This window comes from Hyla sarda, chromosome 3, assembly GCF_029499605.1.
Source record: "Hyla sarda isolate aHylSar1 chromosome 3, aHylSar1.hap1, whole genome shotgun sequence".
Taxonomy (NCBI): domain Eukaryota; kingdom Metazoa; phylum Chordata; class Amphibia; order Anura; family Hylidae; genus Hyla; species Hyla sarda.
Window position 1 is genome coordinate 193647977 of NC_079191.1, and position 21883 is coordinate 193669859.

General features: G+C 44.2%; 1 protein-coding gene across 2 annotated transcripts; it reads right to left on the reverse strand.

Annotated features, from left to right (window-relative positions):
- Positions 1-3525: 3525 nt before the first annotated feature.
- Positions 3526-17440, reverse strand: LOC130360691 (speedy protein 1-A-like). 2 transcript variants are annotated; one of them, XM_056563244.1, is made up of 6 exons: positions 16766-17440; positions 8143-8315; positions 4711-4769; positions 4490-4572; positions 3899-4067; positions 3526-3816 (listed from the first exon to the last, which is right to left on the reverse strand). In XM_056563244.1, exons 1-6 carry the CDS (start codon positions 16810-16812, stop codon positions 3595-3597), a joined length of 753 nt encoding a protein of 250 aa, XP_056419219.1. In that variant the 5' UTR covers positions 16813-17440; the 3' UTR covers positions 3526-3594. The 2 variants fall into 2 exon arrangements, with proteins under 2 accessions (XP_056419219.1, XP_056419220.1); XM_056563245.1 differs by lacking the exon at positions 16766-17440 and adding an exon at positions 15053-15105.
- Positions 17441-21883: the final 4443 nt, after the last annotated feature.

Sequence of the window (21883 nt, forward strand, 5' to 3'; positions counted from 1 at the left end):
CGGGGTCTGTGTGGAGGAGAGGGAAAACTTTTTTTTAACTTATTTTTATAAATAGACATTTCATAGATATCTCTAATTCATGGAAAGACAGCAAACCATGGGCACTTTCAGTTTAAAGGAGTAGTCCAATGTAGAAAATGTATCCCCTATCCAAAGAATAGTGGATAAGCGTCTGATCACGGGGGGTCCAACCACTTGGACAACCCCCTCGCCCACCCCTCTCCAGTCTCCTGTACTGCGTCAGGCTCTCCTTGCGTACAGAGTTGGGGTAGGCAAGCATCTGTATGCAAAGTTTTTTGAAGGGGCAGATGCCAAAATAAATCTTTGCCGTGGGTGAAAATAAGCCTAGATACTCCGTTACCTGTTTGATATATTTATTTATTTTATTATGAACCAGATAGCACTGCAAATGATAGCCTCTAAACCCATTGAAGACTACTTTACACCTTGTCAACACCTTCTTGTTCTTTCTGGCTACACCATAAAAAGCATTCTTAGTTCAGCCAAAGTTCAGCCAAATTTTGTCCACTGTGTATGGCCACCATGAGACAAAATATGCATCATACATGAAGAGGACGCTTCAATGTACAATGTGTAACAAGGACCCCCAATCCCTCCTGTGCCATTCATAACACTTCATGGAGCCCCTCAGGCATCAGGGCCCTTGTGTGACTGTTACCTCTACCTCACTATAGCTAGGGTTCCAAGCATGCAATTAAAAGGGGTACTCCACTGCCCCATCGTTCTGAACATTTTGTTCAGAATGCTGGGTGCAAGCTGTGGGGGTCATGACATAATGGCCACGCCCCTTGTGACGTTACGCCACGTCCCCTTAATGCAAGTCTCTGGGAAGATGCTTGGCATGCACCACGCCCCTCCATAGACTTGCATTGAGGGCGCATGGCATGGCGTGACAACACGAGGGGCATGGCCATGACGTCACAACCCCAGCAGCTTGCACCCAGTGTTCAGAACAAAATGTTGAACACTGGGGCAGTGGAGTATCCATTTAATGTGACTTCAAAAAGTTAACCGCATACATTTTTTCTACTTTACTATTTACTAGGGAGAAGGAAAAAACCTTTGAAGGTTACATCAGGGCATTCGGGTCACACTCTGCTCATCATCCACACTTTGTAACAAATTGTAATAGAAGAAGTGACTCAGACAAGGTAAATAAATGTAATTAATGTGAAGTTTATTATTATATTTTATATGTATTTTTAATGTGTTGTAACCTCCCATCACTCACTAAGAGCGTACAGCAGCGCTCAGGACAGGAAAAACCCCCATAGGGGAGGAAACCTGTAGGGAATCCATGGCTGCTGTATGGCCCTTCCTCTGGGCATACTGAGGAAGGATTACATAGTTCATAGTAACATCTTAACATAGTTCATAAGGTCGAAAAAAGACCAGAGTCCATCTAGTTTAACCTATATCCCTAATAAGTCCCTACTGAGTTGATCCAGGGGAAGGCAAAAAACCCTCATACTAGAGGTAAAAATTCCTTCCCGACTCCAAATATGGCAGTCAGAATGAATCTCTGGATCAACGTTCTGTCCCTATAAATCTAGTATACATAACTGCCGATGTTGTTATTCTTCAAGAATGAATCCAGACCCCTTTTAAACTCTTTTCCAGAGTTCATCATGACCTCCTCAGCCAGGAGAGAGTTCCACAGTCTCACTGCTATTACAGTAAAGAACCCCCATCTGTGCTGGTGTGGAAACCTTCTTTCCTCTAAACGTAGAGGATGCCCCCTTGTTATAGATACATTCCTGGGTATAAATAGATCATGGGAGAGATCTCTGTACGGTCCCCTGATATATTTATACATAGTTATTAGGTCTCTCCTTATCCTTCTTTTTTTTCTAAACTAAATAAATCCAATTCTGATAATGTTTCTGGGTACTGTAGTCCTCCCATTCCCTGTATTACCCTGGTTGCCCGTCTTTGAACCCTCTCCAGCTCCACTATATCTTTCTTGTACACTGGTGAATGTTTATGTAGTGATAGTGTGTGGGGGATGAATGTATATGTAGTGATAGTGTGTGGGGGATGAATGTGTATGTAGTGATAGTGTGTAGGGGATGAATGTGTATGTAGTGATAGTGTGTAGGGGATGAATGTGTATGTAGTGATAGTGTGTAGGGGATGAATGTGTATGCAGTGATAGTGTGTAGGGAATGAATGTGTATGTAGTGATAGTGTGCAGGGAATGAATGTGTATGTAGTGATAGTGTGTAGGGGATGAATGTGTATGCAGTGATTGTGCGTAGGGGATTAATGTGTATGTAGTGATAGTGTGTAGGGGATGAATGTGTATGTACTGATAGTGTGTAGGGAATGAATGTGTATGTAGTGATTGTGTGTAGGGAATGAATGTGTATGCAGTGATTGTGTGTAGGGGATTAATGTGTATGTAGTGATAGTGTGTAGGGGATGAATGTGTATGTAGTGATAGTGTGTAGGGAATGAATGTGTATGTAGTGATTGTGTGTAGGGAATGAATGTGTATGTAGTGATAGTGTGTAGGGAATGAATGTGTATGTAGTGATAGTGTGTAGGGAATGAATGTGTATGTAGTGATTGTGTGTAGGGAATGAATGTGTATGCAGTGATTGTGTGTAGGGGATTAATGTGTATGTAGTGATAGTGTGTAGGGGATGAATGTGTATGTAGTGATAGTGTGTAGGGAATGAATGTGTATGTAGTGATTGTGTGTAGGGAATGAATGTGTATGCAGTGATTGTGTGTAGGGGATTAATGTGTATGTAGTGATAGTGTGTAGGGGATGAATGTGTATGTAGTGATAGTGTGTAGGGAATGAATGTGTATGTAGTGATTGTGTGTAGGGAATGAATGTGTATGTAGTGATAGTGTGTAGGGAATGAATGTGTATGTAGTGATAGTGTGTAGGGAATGAATGTGTATGTAGTGATTGTGTGTAGGGGATGAATGTGTATGTAGTGATAGTGTGTAGGGGATTAATGTGTATGTAGTGATAGTGTGTAGGTGATGAATGTGTATGTAGTGATAGTGTGTAGGGAACGAATGTGTATGTAGTGATTGTGTGTAGGGAATGAATGTGTATGTAGTGATTGTGTGTAGGGGATGAATGTGTATATAGTGATTGTGTGTAGGGGATGAATGTGTATATAGTGATAGTGTGTAGGGGATTAATGTATATGTATTTTGTGTTTGTGATTTGTGTACAGTGATTTAGTGTGTGCATTATGTGTAACAATAAATATACTATAAGGGCACGTTCCCTCTTGGCGCGTACGCAGAATATTTCACGCTGTGCAAAATCTGTAGCAGCAGCGGGAGATACGCTGCGTATCCCTCGCTCACCATACACACAAGGCTTTCTTGCGGCAGCCCTATGTGTGCAGTGAGTTTTGGAGGTGGAGCCCCGCCTCCAAAACTCACTGCGCACATAGGGCTGCCGCCGGAAAGCCTTGTGTGTATGGTGAGCGAGGGATACGCAGCGTATTTCCCGCTGCTTCTGCAGACTTTGCGTAGCGTGAAATATGCTACGTATAGGCCAAGTGGGAACGTGCCCTTAAGAATACATCTGGGGCGGCTTGGTCTTCATCCATTCTGTTCTTCTTTCTTCGTCCTTCTTTGCTTGGTGTTCTCTTCCCCGGCACAAGGCTGCAGATTGGTGATACAGACAGAGCAGGCGGGAGGGATCCACCATGGGCCTCTCGGGATGTATTCTCCAGGATCCCTCCGGTACCAGCGTATGGCCCAGCCTTGATGTTCCTTCCGCTCTCTCTTCCATGCCCAGTACTCGGGGTCTTGTGCCATGATCTAGAATTAAACACAATATAAATTGTTATAATAAACACAGACTTTCATTCCTAGTGTGTAGTTTTTATTTTATGTCACTGACCAGATCACAGGTGTCTCTGGTCACCCAAGCGTGGAATCTCATCCGGAGGAGCAGCAGGTTCCGCAGGTGTAGCATCCAGGTCTTCATCGCCGTCCACATCGGTCCGAGGGCCCAGGGGTAGATCTCGCGTCGAAACATCTCATCCTCTTCAAACTGGTTGGCAAGAAACCTAAAAGGAAGAAAAAATAAATAAATAAAAAATATATAATAATATAACATTTCACAAGAGGAAGAGGAGAAGAACCATTGGTAGTAATATTACAATATAGAGTGCCTGGTATATATATATATATATATATATATATATATATATATATATATATGTATATGTATTTATATTAATGTGTATATACATATAATTATGTATTTATATAGATGTGTGTGTGTGTATATATATATATATATATATATTTGTATATATATGTATTTATGTATTTATATAGATGTGTGTGTGTGTATATATATATATATATATATAAATATATATATATATATGTATTTATATAGATGTGTATATATATATATATATATATATATATATATATATATATATAGATGTGTATATATGCAATAACATTAATATAAACTCACAGCGCTGGAAAGAAGTAGGTGTTATATTCCTCTGTACGCAGGTTGGCTCTTCTGAAGTAGATGAGGACCATGGCCAGGAGATACTAGAGGGATGAGAAGAGTTAGAGGCTGGTAATACATTTCTTATCTAAATACATTCTATTATACAGTACCTGTATGTCTCCAGTATATCCCTGTATTTACTGCTATCTGTACAACTATTCTTTCCCTTTATATACTACCTTGTCCGCGATCTTATAGCAGCTGTCCCTGCCTAGAAATAGCTGGATGTGTCCTTCGTCTACAAAAATAACAGAAATATCATTATTTTTATCTATTCAATCAATATCTTCTATACAATCTATAACAATTCTACATATAAATACATGTGTGTATACAGTCACTGACACATTATACACTATATTCCATACTATACATTGTACAGAAGCACCAGAGCAGGATATAGAAGGTTCTGTAGAGGGAACAGTATCTTTCCTGAAGAACATGGACCTCAGTATTAGTATTGTTTCATAGGGCCAAGATGGGGGGTTGGCTGAGTAGGCACTTGCCTAGGGAACCACCATCTTCCTATCCCAGCAGGGTGGCAGCACTGCTGGACATCTCTAGAATTATGGGTCTAGGGCACTTTCCCTGGTTGCAGGTTGGGAGAGGTGCAGGACCTCTGCCCACTGTCTCCGGCTCAGACACATACAGGGCAACATCACTCTGTGTGCACCAAGGGACGTCCATGTTGGTATGGCAGTAAAGAAAACGTAAATACCGTATATGCCGGCGTATAAGACGACTGGGTGTATAAGACGACCCCCAACTTTTACAGTTAAAATGTAGAGTTTGGGATATACTCACCATATAAGACTACCCCTCTACCGCAATGTACAGTACCTTGTAGTTCCCCCCACATTAGGTAGGCAGCATGTTCCCCCACATTAGTAGGCAGCATGTTCCCCCACATTTAGGTTGGCAGTATAGTTCCCCCACATTAGGTAGGCAGTATAGTTCCCCCCACATTAGGTAGGCAGTATAGTTCCCCCCACATTAGGTAGGCAGCATGTTCCCCCACATTAGGTAGGCAGTATAGTTCCCCCCCACATTAGGTAGGCAGTATAGTTCCCCCCCACATTAGGTAGGCAGCATGTTCCCCCACATTAGATTGTAGTTCCACCACATTAGGTTGCCAGTTCCCCCACATTAGATTGCCAATTCCCCCACATTAGGTCGGGAGTTCCCCAACATTAGTAGGCAGCTCCCCCACATTAGTAGCAGTTCCCCCCACAATAGTAGGCAGTTCCCCCACATTTGTAGGCAGCTCCCCCCATAATAGTAGGCAGCTCCCCCACAATAGTAGGCAGTTTCCCCACAATTGTAGGCAGCTCCCCCCATAATAGTAGGCAGTTCCCCCCATAATAGTAGGCAGCTCCCTCCATAATAGTAGGCAGCTCCCCCTATAATAGTAGGCAGCTCCCCCCATAATAGTAGACAGCTCCCCCCCATAATAGTAGGCAGCTCCCCCCCATAATAGTAGGCAGCTCCCCCAATAATAGTAGGCAGCTCCCCCTATAATAGTAGGCAGCTCCCCCCCATAATAGTAGGCAGCTCCCCCCATAATAGTAGGCAGCTCCCCCCCATAATAGTAGGCAGCTCCCCCCATAATAGTAGGCAGCTCCCCCTATAATAGTAGGCAGCTCCCCCCCATAATAGTAGGCAGCTCCCCCCATAATAGTAGGCAGCTCCCCCTATAATAGTAGGCAGCTCCCCCCATAATAGTAGGCAGCTCCCCCCATAATAGTAGGCAGCTCCCCCCATAATAGTAGGCAGCTCCCCCCACATTAGGTTGTCAGCTCCACCCCCCCCCTTCCCCACAGACATACAGCGTCAGCCTCCAGCCATATAAAGTGTATGGCTGGAGGCTGTATGTCTGTACTGCCCCCACTGTGATCCGGTCACCGCTCCTCCGGCCCGGGGTCACATCTACTGCTATGGCCTATGGACCATAGCAGGAGGTGCCAGTACCGGGGGAGCGGTGACCGGAACACTGAAGAAGATAACGCGCCGCCGGTCACTTACCACTCCCTGGCCAACGCGCGTCCTCCTGCGATGATCCTGCGGTCCCCCTGGTCCTCCTGCGTCTCTATGGTTGTACGCACGGGACGTCACTGACATACAACCATAGAGGCGGAGGACCAGGAGGACCGGAGGATCATCGCAGGAGAACGCGCGTTGGCCAGGCAATGGTAAGTGACCGGCGGACATCCTTATGTCCCGTAAAGATTTTTCGGCACACAGGGATGTCCGGGATAGGAATACTTCTTTTTATGTGTCCGGCCCGGCTCCCGTGCGCGGCTGCAGGCGGGGGCCGGCCATAGCAGGTAAAAACTAATACTGTCTACTAAAAACCATGGGGCCTCCAGCTGTTGTGAAACTACAACTCCCAGCATGCCCAGACAGCCTTTGCCGGTCTGGGCATGCTGGGAGTTGTAGTTTCACAACAGCTGGAGGCCCCCTGGTTTTTAGTATCAGTAATTAGTTTTTACATGCTCTGGCCGGCCCCCGCCTGCAGCCGCACACGGGAACCGGGCCGGGCAGATAATCATAGGTATTTCTATGCCGGACCCCAGTACCCGGCGTATAAGACGACCCCGACTTTTCAGAAGAAAATTCGGGGTTAAAAAGTCGTCTTATACGCCGGGATATACGGTATGAATTTTTTATTTATTATTTAATTATATATGTATTTAATTTATTAATAATTTTGGGTGACAGGGACATGTCTACAGTTGGGGCAACTATCTACCTCCTGGAGGGCACCTATCTATACTGTGGATAAAATTCCTACGTTTGGGGGAAATCTATCTACACTGGGATCAACTACCTGCCTCCTGGAGGGCACCTGTCTGTCTACACTGGGAACAGCTATCTTCCTCTGGGGGGGGGGGGGGGGGGGAGAATCTGTCTACTGTCTACACTGGAGACAACAACCTGCCTCCTGGAGGGCACCTGTCTACACTGGGAACAGCTATCTACCTCTGGGGGGGGGGGGGGGGGATTTATCTACACTGGAGGCCACTACCTGCCTCCTGGAGGGCACTTGTCTACATTGGGAACAGCTATCTACCTCTGGGGGGGGAGGGGAGGGGGGAATCTATCTACACTGGAGGCAACTTTCTACCTCCTGGAGCGCACCTGTCTACACTGTGGGGCAACTGCGTAATAGTATTGAGAGCGAATATTCGAATGTCAAATATTCGTTTTCTTATGCAAATTTATGTGAATATTTATGCAAATATTTATGCGAATATTGGCACACTGGAGATATAATTGCGCATGCGCAATATGCGAATTTCATTACGAATTTTTCGCATGGAAAGAACAAAAGAACGAACATAGTGAAATATCGCAAATTTGAACATGTCCCCTGCCGCTCATTACTACTGTCTACCTCTGGCGGAAACCTATCTACACTGGAAACTACTATCTACCTCCTGGAGGGCACCTGTCTACACTGGGAACCGCTATCTACCTATTGGCAGAATCTATCACTGGGGGGGGGTGGGGGGTGGGGGGTGGGAGGCACCTGTAAGGGGATAAGAACACTTTAATTTATCATGTGTTAAAATATTATACTTTTTGTCATTGAAAGAAAAATGTATTGTTACCCAAGAGTCTGTAAAAAGCGGCCCGTTCCTCCGGCTGTAGAATGGCGTCATCAGTGGTCTCCCTCCGGTTGTCGTCCGTCTGCTCCCTCTTCTTCTTTGGCTTGCCGTCCGTCTCCTCCTCCTTTGGCTGGTCCTCCGTCTTCTCCGGCTCCTCCTGGGTGGCAGATGCTGAACTGTGATAGAAGAGATAACATCTATAGTATTGGGCCTCATGCACCCGACCAAATAATGGGCCATCCTGGTTATAAGGAGCCATAATATGACACCATGGAAGTTTATGAGACCATATGTTACAACATTATATTCTCGTTACATCAAGCCACGCCCCCTCCATTCATGTCTATGGGAGGGGGCGTGGCAAAGTGCCGGGTGTCTGCACAGATCAGCGGAGTACCCCTTTAAGGGTCCCTAGTCTTGCCCACCATATTTTCAGTGCTATCATAAGGCAATGCGGGTCTCCCGTGCAGGGATCAGTATGATTGTTGGGCTCCTACTGGAGCTACTAGGAGCGGAGGAACCTCTTCTAGTAGATTAACCCTTCATATACTTCAGTCAAATCATGACAGCTGCATGTGAGGAGTTTCCACACTGATCGCTGTCAGTCCCTTTGTAGGGCTCTTAAAAATAAAATGCAAATAAAAAAACATCAACTTTTTCTGAAAACAACATAAAAAATTAAAAAACATATTGAGTATCGCCACATCCATAATGACCCAAATAATAAAATTATTGAATTATTCATGCTGCACGTTTAATGCTGTAAAAAAAAAAGTAAACAAAAAAAGAAGAAAAAACGCCACATCCCCTCCATGCATGTCAATGGGAGTCGTCACACCCCCTCCCATAGACATCCATGGAGGGGGCGTGACGTCACTAGGGGGCATGGCGTGACATCACGATCACTGCCACCAGAACTTGGCATTTGTTCAGAACACGGGGTGCTGCTTGGAGGTCACGGGTGTCCCAGCGATAGGGGATAGGGTGCCCATAGCAACCAATCAGCTTGCTTCTTTCATTTTTAACAAGGCCTCTGCAAAGTGAAAGAAGCGATCTGATTGGTTGCTATGGGTAACTGGGCAACTTTTCCTCTGGACAGATTTTGATAAATCTCCCCCAAGATGCCTAATGGTGGAGTACCCCTTTAAGTATTGCCGCATGCTGAAATGTCCAAACTATTAAAGTACAATGGTAACAAAACTGGACTGTTAATGGCGTAAATGTAAAAAAATACCAGAATTGCTGATTTTTGGTCACTTCATGTACCAGAAAAAAATGTATGAAAAGTGATCTAAAAGGCCTAAAAATAGTGGCATTATCGAAACAAAAATAATGGCATTATCACATATAACACTGGGTGTCAGAAATCACATTAACCATTGAAGAGGCAGTTATCATATATATTAACCCCTTAAGGACTGATTCCTTTTTCACCTTAAGGACGCAGCCCTTTTTTGCAATTCTGACCACTATCACTTTATGCATTAATAACTCTGGGATGCTTTTACCGATTATTCAGATTCCGAGATTGTTTTTTCGTGGCATATTCTACTTTAACATAGTGGTAAATTTTCGTCGTTACTTGCATCCTTTCTTGGTGAAAAATCCCAAAATGTCATGAAAATTTTGAAAATGTTGCATTTTTCTAACTTTGAAACTCTCTGCTTGTAAGGAAAATGGATATTCCAAAAAAATTATATATTGATTCACAAATACAATGGGGGAGATTTATCAAAGGATTTAGACTGGTTTTTCTTGTCTAAATTTGTCGCACAGAAAGTCGCAGTCTAAATCTGTGCGACTTTTCTGCGACTTTTGCTCTAGAGGATTTTTAGAACATGATGCATGCTAGTCTATTTTTGACTGAAATGCATTGAAAAATGCATTGGTGCTGAATTTATCAAAAGCGACTTTTCAGCGACAAGTCGCATAGGCTGAAAGTACGCCGAAATGTCAGACCATGTTGGAGCAGGTTTAAATATAGACTAAAGCATAGATCATGCAGTCTGTGCACAGAATTTATCAAGAGCCGTGCGCCATTTGATAAATTAGGTGCACAATAGACCAGACTAACCCTCTGTAGTTTGGTCTATATTGATGCGGGACATAGACAACTTTGATAAATATCCCCCAATATGTCTACTTTATATTTGCATCATAAAGTTGACATGTTTTTACTTTTGGAAGACATCAGAGGGCTTCAAAGTTCAGCGGCAATTTTCCAATTTTTCACAAAATTTTCAAAATCGGAATTATTCAGGGACCAGTTCACTTTTGAAGTGGATTTGAGGGGTCTTCGTATTAGAAATACCCCAAAGTTGACCCCATTATAAAAACTGCACCCCCCAAAGTATCCAAAATGAAATTCAGTAAGTGTGTTAACCCTTTAAGTGTTTCATAGGAATAGCAGCAAAAGGAAGGAGAAGATTCAAAATCTTCATTTTTTACACTTGCATGTTCTTGTAGACCCAGTTTTTGAAATTTTACAAGGGGTAAAAGGAGAAAAAGCCTCCAAAATTTGTAACCCAATTTCTCTCGAGTAAGGAAATACCTCATAGGTGGATGTCAAGTGCTCTGTGGGTGCACTACGAGGCTCAGAAGGGAAGGAGTGACAATGGGATTTTGGAGAGTTTTTCTGAAATGGTTTTTGGGGGGCATGTCACATTTAGGAAGCCCATATGGTGCCTGAGTAGCAAAAAAACTCCAACATGGCATACTATTTTGGAAACTACACCCCTCAAGGAACGTAACAAGGGGTACAGTGAGCCTTAACACCCCACAGGTGTTTGACAAATTTACGCTAAAGTTGGACAGGAAAATGAAAGATTAGATTTTTTTCACTAAAATGTTGATGTTACCCCACATTTTTCATTTTCACAAGGGGTAAATGGAGAAAAAGCCTCCCAAAATGTGTAACCCCAGAAGAAAAGGAGCGCCATTGAGCGTTTGGTGAGATAATTTGGTTGGAATAGAAGTCGGGGGCCATGTGCTTTTACAAAGCCCCCCGTGGTGCCAGAACATTGGACCCCCCCACATGTGACCCCAAGGGGTGCAGTGAACATTTACACCCCACTGGCGTTTGACAGATCTTTGGAACAGTGGGCTGTGCAAATGAAAAATTAAATTTTTCATTTTCACGGACCACTGTTCCAAAAATCTGTCAGACATATGTGGGGCGTAAATCCTCATGGGGCTACAAATTTTGGGGGGCTTTTTTTCCTATTGTCCCTTATGAAAATGAAAAATGTAGGGAGACAGCAGCATTTTAGTGAAGTTTTTTTTTTTTTCATTTTCACATCCAACTTTAACGAAAATTTAACAGACACCTGTGGGGTGTTAAGGCTCACTATACCCCTTGTTACATTCCGTGAGGGGTGTAGTTTCCAAAATGGGTTCACTTCTGGGTATTTATTGTTTTGTGTTTACGTCAGAACCGCTGTAAAATCAGCCACCCCTGTGTAAATCACCAATTTAGACCTTAAATGTACATAGTGCGCTCTCACTCCTGAGCCTTGTTGTGCGTCTGCAGATCACTTTACACCCACATATGGGGTATTTCCGTATTCAGGAGAAATAGCGTTACCAATTTTGGGGGTCTTTTTTTTCCTTTTACCGCTTGTGAAAATTAAAAGTATGGGGCAACACCAGCATGTTAGTGTAAAAATTTTTTTTTTTTTACACTAACATGCTCTTGTAGACCCCAACTTTACCTTTACATAAGTTGTAAAAGGAGAAAAAGCCCCCCAAAGTTTGTAACACAATTTCTCCCAAGTACGGAGATACCCCATATGTGGCCCTAAATGTTTCCTCTAAATATGATAGAGCTCCGAAGTGAGAGAGCGGCATGCGCATTTGAGGCCAAAATTGGGGATTTGAATCCGCCACAAAAATACCCTACGGCAGTGTTTCCCAAACCGGGCGTCTCCAGCTGTTGCAAAACTCCCAGCATGCCTGGACAGTCAGTGGCTGTCCGGCAATACTGGGAGTTGTTGTTTTTCAACAGCTGGAGGCTCTGTTTTTGAAACAGTGCCGTACAAGACGTTTTTTTTTTATTGGGGGGGGGGGGGGAACTGTGTAGGGGTATGTGTATACGCAGTGTTTTACTATTTATTTCATGTAGGTGTAGTGTAGTGTTTTTACTGTACATTGACACGGTTGGGTTTACAGTGAGTTTGAGCCGCCATAGAAAATTTGCCGCATCTCAAACTTGCAGCAGAAAACTTGCTATAAATCCGCCCATGTGAATGTACCCTGTACATTCACATAGGGGGGGGGGGCAAACCTCCAGCTGTTGCAAAACTACAACTCCCAGCATGCACTGACAGACCATACATGCTGGGAATTGTAGTTATGCAACATCTGGAGGCGAATTGGTTGCGAAACACTGAGCGTTTGTTACTTAACTCAGTGTTTCGCAACCAGTGTGCCTCCAGCTGTTGCAAAACTACAGCTCCCAGCATGTACAGTCTCTCAGTGCATGCTGGGAGTTGTATTTTTTTGCAACAGCTGGAGGCACACTGGTTGTGAAACACTGAGTTAGGTAACAGACCAATGTGTCTCCAGCTGTTGCAAAACTGCAACAATTAGCATGCATTGACAGTCTAAGGGCATGCTCAGAGTTGTAGTTTTGCAACAGCTGGAGGCACACTGCCAAAACTCCCAGCATGCCCTTTGGTAGTCTGTGCATGCTGGGAGTTGTAGTTATGCAACAGCTGAATGCATACTTTTTCATAGAAAAAATGTGCCTCCAGCTGTTGCAAAACTACAACACCCAGCATGCACAGACTACCAAAGGGCATGCTGGGAGTTGTAGTTGGAACTCCAGCTGTTGCAAAACTACAACTCCCAGCATGCCCTTTGGCTGTGCATGCTGCGAGTTGTTGCTAAGCAACAGCAGGAAGTGAACAGGACTCACCACCTGCTGTGTATCCTGCCGTCCGGGACCACCACGCTGTATCCTGCCGAGGGACTGATCCTGCTGCTCCTGTCGCCGCCACCGATCCTGAGGGGACCCCGCCGAACCAGGGCAAGTTAGGAGACCTCCGCTGGCGCCGATCTCCGATCGCCGTCCCGATCACCGCCCAGCAGTTCCGACCGATCAATCATGTGATCGTGAGGCGGCACCCGTGCCACCTCACTCCTGCTGAGTATGGGTGAATGGGGCTGTCTCAGACAGCCCCATTCACCCTTTTTTTCCCATTAACCGGGTCACCAGAGACCCAATTTGGCTCGGAATAGCGCAAATCGCCGGTCTGAATTGACTGACGATTTGCCGCGAACGCCGACATGGGGGGGGGGGGGGGGGGGGGGTCTCGGGACCCCCCTGGGCGACATGCCGGGATGGCTGCTGATAGATATCAGCAGTCATCCCATTCCGATCACCGTGTCCGGAGATGCAGTGATCCAGGAAAGCTGCGGCGTTAATGTACGCTCGTCCTTAAGCGGTTAAAGAGATTTCCCTGCAGTTTCTGGGACATTTACATTTATGGTCTATCCACTGCTGTCAAATCTTAGTTCCATTAAATTGAATGGGGGCTGTGCTGCAGTGTCCTGGCACCAGCATTTCAGAATGACCCGAAATCTCTTCTCTATCTCCCGTCATTGGAGGAGACTTATCCAAACTTGTGTAGAGGAAGAGTGGTGCAGTTGCCCATAGCAACCAATCAGATTGCTTCTTTCATTTTTAAAAATAAGCACTCTGATAGGTTGCTATAGGCAACTGCCCCACTTTTCCTCTGCCCAGGTTTGGATAAATCTCCTCCATTGTTTATATGTGAAAACCATCATGGGGGGAGATTTATCAAAACCTGTCCTGAGGAAAAGTTGCTGTGTTGCCCATAGCAACCAATCAGATTGATTCTTTCATTTTTGAAAAGGCCTCTGCAAAATGAAAGAAGCAATCTGATTGGTTGCCATGGGCAACTCAGCAGCTTTTTGTCTGGACAGGTTTTGATAAATCTCCCCCCCATGGCTCTGCCAAACAGCTGTAGGGCAGGGGTGAGGTGCCTGGTGTTGGTCCACCACCAACAACACATTAATAGCCAGTCCTGAGGATGGACCATAAATGGAAAAGTCCCAGAAAACTTCTTAATCTAAATTCCTCTGGTGGTATGATACATGTAGCTGCCCGACTATAATAACATTGGGGCAGTTATCACATATAACATTAGGGGGGCAGTCATCACATATAACATTAGGGGGGCAGTCATCACATATAACATTATGGGGGCAGTTATCACATATAACATTATGGGGCAGTCATCACATATAACATTAGGGGGGCAGTTATCACATATAACATTAGGGGGACAGTTATCACATATAACATTAGGGGGGCAGTCATCACATATAACATTAGGGGGGCAGTTATCACATATAACATTAGGGGGGCAGTTATCACATATAACATTAGGGGGACAGTTATCACATATAACATTGGGGGGCAGTCATCACATATAACATAAGGGGGGCCGTTATCACATATAACATTAGGGGGGCAGTTATCACATACAACATTAGGGGGGCAGTCATCACATATAACATTAGGGGGGCAGTTATCACATATAACATTATGGGGCAGTCATCACATATAACATTAGGGGTGGCAGTTATCACATATAACATTATGGGGCAGTCATCACATATAACATTAGGGGGGCAGTTATCACATATAACATTAGGGGGGCAGTTATCACATATAACATTAGGGGGGCAGTCATCACATATAACATTAGGGGGGCAGTTATCACATATAACATTATGGGGCAGTCATCACATATAACATTAGGGGGGCAGTTATCACATATAACATTAGGGGGGCAGTTATCACATATAACATTAGGGGGGCAGTTATCACATATAACATTAGGGGGCAGTTATCACATATAACATTAGGGGCAATTAGCATACACACTAGTAGCAGTTATACATGGAGGCTCAGTAGTGTGGTTGCACTGCACATGACAGTTTATGGGACATGCTCAGTGCAAACGTTAGAAAAGAAAAAAAAACATCATAAACAGTACTGGGGGAGATTTATCAAAATGTTTGGCTGAGAATAGTGTTTCAGTTGCCCATAGCAACCAATCAGATTGCTTTTGAAATTTTTTTTAACCCCTTAAGGACTCAGCCCATTTTGGCCTTATGGACTCAGACAATTTAATTTTTACGTTTTCATTTTTTCCTCCTCGCCTTCTAAAAATCATAACTCTTTTATATTTTCATCCACAGACTAGTATGAGGGCTTATTTTTTGCGTGACCAGTTGTCCTTTGTAATGACATCACTCATTATATCATAAAATGTATGGCGCAACCAAAAAACACTATTTTTGTGGGGAAATTAAAACGAAAAACGCAATTTTGCTAATTTTGGAAGGTTTTGTTTTCACGCCGTACAATTTCTGGTAAAAATGACGTGTGTTCTTTATTCTGAGGGTCAATACGATTAAAATGATACCCATTATTATATACTTTTATATTATTGTTGCGCTTAAAAAAAATCACAAACTTTTTAACCAAATTAGTACGTTTATAATCCCTTTATTTTGATGACCTATAACTTTTTTATTTTTCAGTATAAGCGGCGGTATGAGAGCTCATTTTATGCGCCATGATCTGTACTTTTTTTTGATACCACATTTGTATATAAAAAACTTTTAATACATTTTTTATAATTTTTTTTTTAATAAAATGTATTAAAAAAGTAGGAATTTTGGACTTTTTAAAATTTTTTTCGTTCACGCCGTTCACCGTACGGGATCATTAACATTTTATTTTAATAGTTCGGACATTTACGCACGCGGCGATACCAAATATGTCTATAAAAAATGTTTTTTACGCTTTTTGGGGGTAAAATAGGAAAAAACGGACGTTTTACTTTTTTATTGGGGGAGGGGATTTTTCACTTTTTTTTTACTTTTACTTTTACATTTTTTTACATTTTTTTTTACACTTGAATAGTCCCCATAGGGGACTATTCATAGCAATACCATGATTGCTAATACTGATCTGTTCTATGTATAGGACATAGAACAGATCAGTATTATCGGTCATCTCCTGCTCTGGTCTGCTCGATCACAGACCAGAGCAGGAGACGCCGGGAGCCGCACGGAGGAAGGTGAGGGGACCTCCGTGCGGCGTTATGAATGATCGGATCCCCGCAGCAGCGCTGCGGGCGATCCGATCGTTCATTTTAATCGCGAACTCCCGCAGATGCCGGGATCTGTATTGATCCCGGCACCTGAGGGGTTAATGGCGGACGCCCGCGAGATCGCGGGCGTCGGCCATTGCCGGCGGGTCCCTGGCTGCGATTAGCAGCCGGGATCAGCCGCGCATGACACGGGCATCGCTCCGATGCCCGCGGTTATGCTTAGGACGTAAATGTACGTCCTGGTGCGTTAAGTACCACCTCACCAGGACGTACATTTACGTCCTGCGTCCTTAAGGGGTTAAAGGCCTCTGTAAAAGGGGGGAAGCTGATTGGTTGCTATGGCAACTGGTCAATATTTTCTCTACATTTTTGATAAATCTTCCCCTAGTGAATGGCAGAAAAACAACTCAGTTTTTGAAGACTGTCTGTAAATGTACCCCTATAAAATGGTGTAGTGATGTGTCCTTTATACTTACCACTCCTCCTCATAAAGGGCTGTCAGTTCTCTCTTCCTCTTCCTCATGGTGTCGCCTCTTCTTTTCTTCTCTTCCTCGCCGCCTCCTCGCCTCGCCTCTCCTCCTCTCCTCCTCCTCGCCTCTCCTCCTCTCCTCCGCCGCCTCCTCCTCTCCTCCGCCTCCTGCTCGCCTCCTCCTCCTCCTCCTCGCCTCTCCTCCTCTTCGCCTCTCCTCCTCTCCTCAAAATCTGTAGAAATTGATGAGGGTCGCTGTCCAAAAAAGTCACTTCTCGCAGAGAAATAAGGAGCCGGTCTCAACTCTAGAAGAGCAATCGCAGACTGGCACCAACTGTCATTTTCTGTTGTTGTTTATTTGTAAAGCCCTGCGATCCTATTGGTCGATGGGTCTGGCTATTGGATGGCAGTTGGAAATTTAAAGAGACAGTACATTCTAATATTATGATAGTGCAGTACAATATGTTATATGGGCCTGTGCTATGATTACATCGTCCCAATGAACTGACGTTTGAAAAACAGCAACATTGGAAGCCAAAGTTAAAAAGACATAAAAACCTCAACATAAAAGTCACGATAAAAATTTGATATGTGATATGTTATCCTGAGCATTAAATGTATATGTTATAAAGGACATGAGATGAATGAGATTCATTATTTCATAGTAACATTAACTAGAAGTAGCATTTCTTACTTGGGATGGGAAAATCTAAATAGTTTTACCCATTCCCGCTATAGGTCATATGGGGATGTCCTGGGAAGGAGTAACCAGCATCGCAGCAAGATTGTGATGACATCCTACTCCATACCATGGGGGGAATCTTCAGCCTTGGGCCAGATAATATCCCTATTACGCCTATGAACCCTTTAGATCCCGAAATCAAAGTTGACCGTGGGACCTAAAGCCGTTCACAGGATTGAACTTTGTTAGCGATCCAGTAATTGCATGTTATAGTCCTCTATTGGAAAAAAAAAAGTGTAAAACAAAATAATAATAAAAAATTAATTATTAATGTGAATAAGCCCCTCCCCTAATAAAAGTGTGAATCACCACCCCCTTCCCACTTTTTTTTTAAATATTATAATGTAAACAAAAATAAATGTAAGCATTTGTGGTATTACCTAGTAAACTAGTAAATTACAATTTTTATAAATGATGTAAACGTAAAAAAAAAAAAAGTCATGAATTGCGGATTTTTGGTCACTTCATATACCAGAAAAACATGCATAAAGTCCCATCAAAACAAATATGGTACCGATAAAAACTACAAATCTCAGCACAAGGAATTATACATCTCCCATAGATCCCTGTATACAAAAATCTATATATATATATAAAACTCAATGGGGGAGATTTATCAAAACCTGTGCAGAGGAAAACTTGCCCAGTTGCCCATAGCAACCAATCAGCCTGCTGCTTTCATTTTTATGAAGGCCTGTGAAAAATGAAAGAAGCAATCTGATTGGTTGCTATGGGCAAGTTTTCCTCTGCACTGGTTTTGATAAATCTCCCCCAATGTGTGTGTGTGTGTGTGTGTGTATGTATGTTCCACAAAAACGTCCAAACGGCTAAAGATATTAACATGAAACTTGGCACACATGTTACTTATATGTCAACAACAAACATAGGATAGGTAAATTAACCCTTACTCACCCCCATTTGCCAGGGTCGGGGTTTATGTTTAAAGTCCTCTACAAGTCTATGGGAAATATATGTTACTGCATAACTTCCAAACTGCTGGATATATATTGATAATACTTGGTCACATGTTACTTATATGTCCACTTAAAATATAGGATAGTTAATTTAACCCTTAACTACCCCCACTTGTGAGGGTCGGGGTTTTTATATAAAGTCCCATGCAAATCAATGGGAAATATATGTTCCCACATAACTTCTGTACGGCTGGAGATATTTCAATACCTGGTACACATATTACGGGAGGACGGGATGGGAGGTCGAGATGGGAGGTCAAGATAGGAGGACGGGATGGTCGGGATAGGAGGTTGAGATAGGAGGTCGAGTTAGTAGGTCGGGATATGAGGACGGGATAAGAGGTGGAGATAGGAGGTGGAGATAGGAGGTCGGGATATGAGGTCGAGATAGGAGGATGAGATAGGAGGACGGGATAGGAGGTCGAGATAGGAAATCGGGATAGGAGGAAGGGATAGGAGGTCGAGATAGGAGGTCGAGATAGGAGGACGGGATAGGAGGACGGGATAGGAGGTCAAGATAGGAGGATGGGATAGGAGGATGGGATAGGAGGACGGGATAGGAGGACGGGATAGGAGGTCGAGATAGGAGGACAGGATAGGAGGTCAAGATAGGAGGACAGGATAGGAGGTCGAGATAGGAGGACGGGATAGGAGGACAGGATAGGAGGTCGGGATAGGAGGACAGGATAGGAGGTCGGGATAGGAGCTCAGGATAGGAGGACGGGATAGGAGGATGGGATAGGAGGTCGGGGTATGAGGATGGGATATGAGGACAGGATATGGGTTTGGGATATGACAACAATATATGGGGATGGGATTTGAAGTCAAAAGCTTCCTCCTTTCGTGATTTTCCTCACCAACAAGGATGAGGAAGGAAAAACAGGGCAACGCCGGGTACTCAGCTAGTAAGTTATAAAAATCAGAAGAGGACAGTTTTAAGCAAATTATTTATTTATTTTTTACTAAAACGTATCATTTTTTCCACAAATAAAATAACATCTATATAAATTGGGTATTATTGTAATCGTATGGATGTTCAAAATAAATATAACTTGATCAATTTACCATAAAGGGCACTGTGTAGAACCTATACCCCATAACATTGCATATGGATTTTAAAAGGACATCTCCTCATGTATAACTGTGTCCTGAAGTAGAATATTACTCCTATGATATTACTTGGGTTGCCACCTTTCTTGCAAAAAAATACCAGCCATGCTAATTTGCATAATTAATTATATATGCATGACATCACAGGAAGTGGTATAAGAGATACAAAACATATAACTTTTTTATTGTTCAATATACTGGGATGTATGGAGCTCATTTTTTTGCACCGTGATCTGTTGTTTTGTAACATTTTTGTTTTGATGGGACTTTTTGATTGCTTTTTATTACTTTTTTTTCTGGTATATGATGTGACTAAAAATACGTAATTGGGGACTTTTGTATTTTTTTACATTTACACCATTAATTGCTGGAAGTTGTAGTTTGGCAACTCCTAGGACGCAGCAGTGAAGATCACTTACCGCTGATCTTTAGAGAGCGCTGTGGTCATGACGTCCGCCCTGCCTCCGCCGGTCCCGCGATGATCACCGGTCCCGGGACATGATCGCCGGTCCCGGGACCCTCCGCCATCTTCCCCCCGCTCTGCCCCGACAGGGCCGGGACAGAATGGGGATTTCAACTTTAACCCCCCTCCCCCTCCTGCCATTGGTCGCTAGTCCTAACCACCAATGGCAGGGGTTTAGGAGCGAGGTGGCAGCGGCCACCTCGCTCCTATACCTTAAGATGATTGGGGCGGTCTCTGACAGCTCCGATCATCTTTATTTTCCGGGAAATCGGGTCACCAGAGACCCGATCAGCCCGGAACCCAGCAAGTCCTTGTCATTAGTCAGTCACTTACTGACTGACTAATGACAACGATCAGCAGCAGGGGACCAGTCTGATTGGTCCCCAGCTGCATAGTGTCATCGGTCAGCTGTCCAGAACAGCTGAGATGATGTTTCTATCACCATGCCAACGGACATGGTGATAGAAAATGTATTGGACGTGTATACACGTCCATTTGCGTTAAGCCACAGGAAAAATGGACGTCTATACACGTCCATTTGCGGGAAGGGGTTAAAGGAGTAGTCCAATGTAGAAAATGTATCCCCTATCCAAAGAATAGTGGCCTAAATTTATCAGGCAGAGGTCGCAGCAGACTAGGGGTGAGTGGCAGCAGATGTCGCAGCGAGAGGCCTGAGCTCCCAGTATCAGCTACCTGTCGTTTCTCTACTGACAACCCAACTGTCGTCGTCGATTGGTTGATGCAGTCATCCACTTCATCACAAGTAACATCTGATACCCCCAGTCAACAGTCGGTGGGTTCTTCAGACACAACCCTCAGTTGGCATGGCCCGGGAGCAGTCCATGTCCTTCCATTGCCTCTGTCCTATGCTGTTTCCACCCCTAAAGTATTATATTACTCAGTAAGTTCAGCTCCACTATCCAGTGAGGAAGATGTATCAGATGACAGTCAGCAGCTACTGCCCAGCCAAGAAGTGGAGGAGACATCTGCGGCTTCCTACGCTAGGCGGCAATTATTGATGAGGAGGGTGACCTGGGAGGTGGTGTTTCCAGCATTCAGGGTCCTGAATCATACACTGTTGAGGAACCTGAGGAGGACATGTGCAGACAGAACTCTATAATGATGAAGCCGATCGCACTTGGGAGCCGGGTGCAGAGGGGGCTTCATCATAATCAGCAGAAGTGGGTTGCAGGTTGCCCATGAAGCAGCAGTTGAGCCAGCAAGGTGGTAGCATGGTTGGCAGTCAGCATAGTGGCAGAAGTGGAAATTCAGGAGCCAAACGTGCCCGGGGTAGGCCACCTGCTTCGTGGCAGCCTACCTTCCCGGGAGGTAGTGGAACAGGGGTTCCTGGAGACGGCGGCAGTAGCAGTCAATTATTGCGCACTGTTGGTGGTAAAATCAGATACTCGGCGGTCTGGCAGTTTTTCATCAAGCATCTGGAGGAAGTTAACACAGCCACATGCAAGATATGTCGGCTGAAGGTGAAGCGCGGACAGGGTAGCAATGTTGGCACCACGGCCCTGCGTCAACATATGATGCACCACCATAAAGCGGCCTGGGACAACCGTGGCTCAGATGTGGGGGTCCAGCCTGCGGCATCACCCAGTAGTACGCCACTCCCTCCTTCAGCCAGCCAAGGGTTCACCACCTCAGGCGAAGGGAGCTGTGTGTCTTACCCTCCTTCTGTCACTACAGATGCCTCTGCTCCTACTTGTAGTCAGCTATTCCACCAACAATCCATAGGCGAAGTCATGTCCAAGAGACAACAGTATGAGCCCACTCATCCAATGGTGCAGAAGCTGATTGTCCTCCTTTCCAAGTTGCTGGTGCTGCAGT

Coding starts and splice junctions, on each gene's coding strand:
- LOC130360691 (XM_056563244.1), bottom strand. CDS start 16,812: ATGAGGAAGAGGAAGAGAGAACTGACAGCCCTTTATGAGGAGGAGTG. Junction 8,316..16,765: donor GCCCTTTATGAGGAGGAGTG/GTAAGTATAAAG, acceptor CTTCTATCACAG/TTCAGCATCTGCCACCCAGG. Junction 3,817..3,898: donor CCAGAGACACCTGTGATCTG/GTCAGTGACATA, acceptor GTTTAATTCTAG/ATCATGGCACAAGACCCCGA.